Genomic DNA, 735 nt, shown 5'->3' with positions numbered 1-735 from the left:
TGCGTAATTGCATCTTTTAATAGCTCTACTGATGAATATGCCCTTCTAGCCTTCAAGTCTCAAATTTCTGATCCAAACAAAATCTTGACCAAGAACTGGTCACGAGGAACCTCATTTTGTAATTGGATAGGTATTACTTGTGGCAGGAGGCACACGAGAGTAATAAGTTTAAACCTTGCAAACATGGGCCTAAAAGGCACTATTGCTCGAGAAATTGGCAATCTCTCTTTCCTAAGATCTTTGGTTATTAGCGACAACAATTTTCATGGCTTTATCCCATATGAAATAGGAAATTTGAGCCGGCTCCGAGAAATAGATATGCAGCACAATGATCTACATGGCCCGATTCCAACAAGTTTTGGATTTCTTGAAAATCTCCAGAAGTTAATCCTGTTACGTAACGTACTCAATGGGCATATTCCTAGTCAGATTTCCAATCTCTCTTCTTTAGTAGAAATTGATGTTGCAAACAACAGTCTTTTGGGAAGTATTCCAATAGATATAGGTAACAATCTTCCGAAGCTAGAGAGGATAAGAATTTCAAAGAATCAAATAAGTGGCAGTATTCCTCCAAGCCTGGGAAGATGCAGAAAACTCAAACAGATTTCTCTATCCTTCAATAATTTAAATGGAAGCATTCCAATGGAGATCTGGAACTTGTCAGAGCTTCAACATCTCTATTTAGCGAAAAACAATTTGATAGGTATGTTTCAAAACCACTTTCTACATGCTTCC

General features: G+C 37.7%; 1 protein-coding gene across 1 annotated transcript; it reads left to right on the top strand.

Annotated features, from left to right (window-relative positions):
* Window positions 1-183: 183 nt before the first annotated feature.
* On the top strand, window positions 184-703 carry LOC111377173 (LRR receptor-like serine/threonine-protein kinase; the record flags this gene model as incomplete). Its single annotated transcript, XM_023000228.1, has 1 exon — window positions 184-703. A coding segment is annotated over exon 1 (520 nt), but the record flags the coding sequence as incomplete, so codon positions are not given.
* Window positions 704-735: the final 32 nt, after the last annotated feature.

This window comes from Olea europaea, unplaced genomic scaffold, assembly GCF_002742605.1.
Source record: "Olea europaea var. sylvestris unplaced genomic scaffold, O_europaea_v1 scaffold16174, whole genome shotgun sequence".
NCBI lineage: Eukaryota > Viridiplantae > Streptophyta > Magnoliopsida > Lamiales > Oleaceae > Olea > Olea europaea.
Note: the sequence above shows the minus strand (reverse complement) of the source record. Positions and strands in the feature narration are given on the sequence as shown.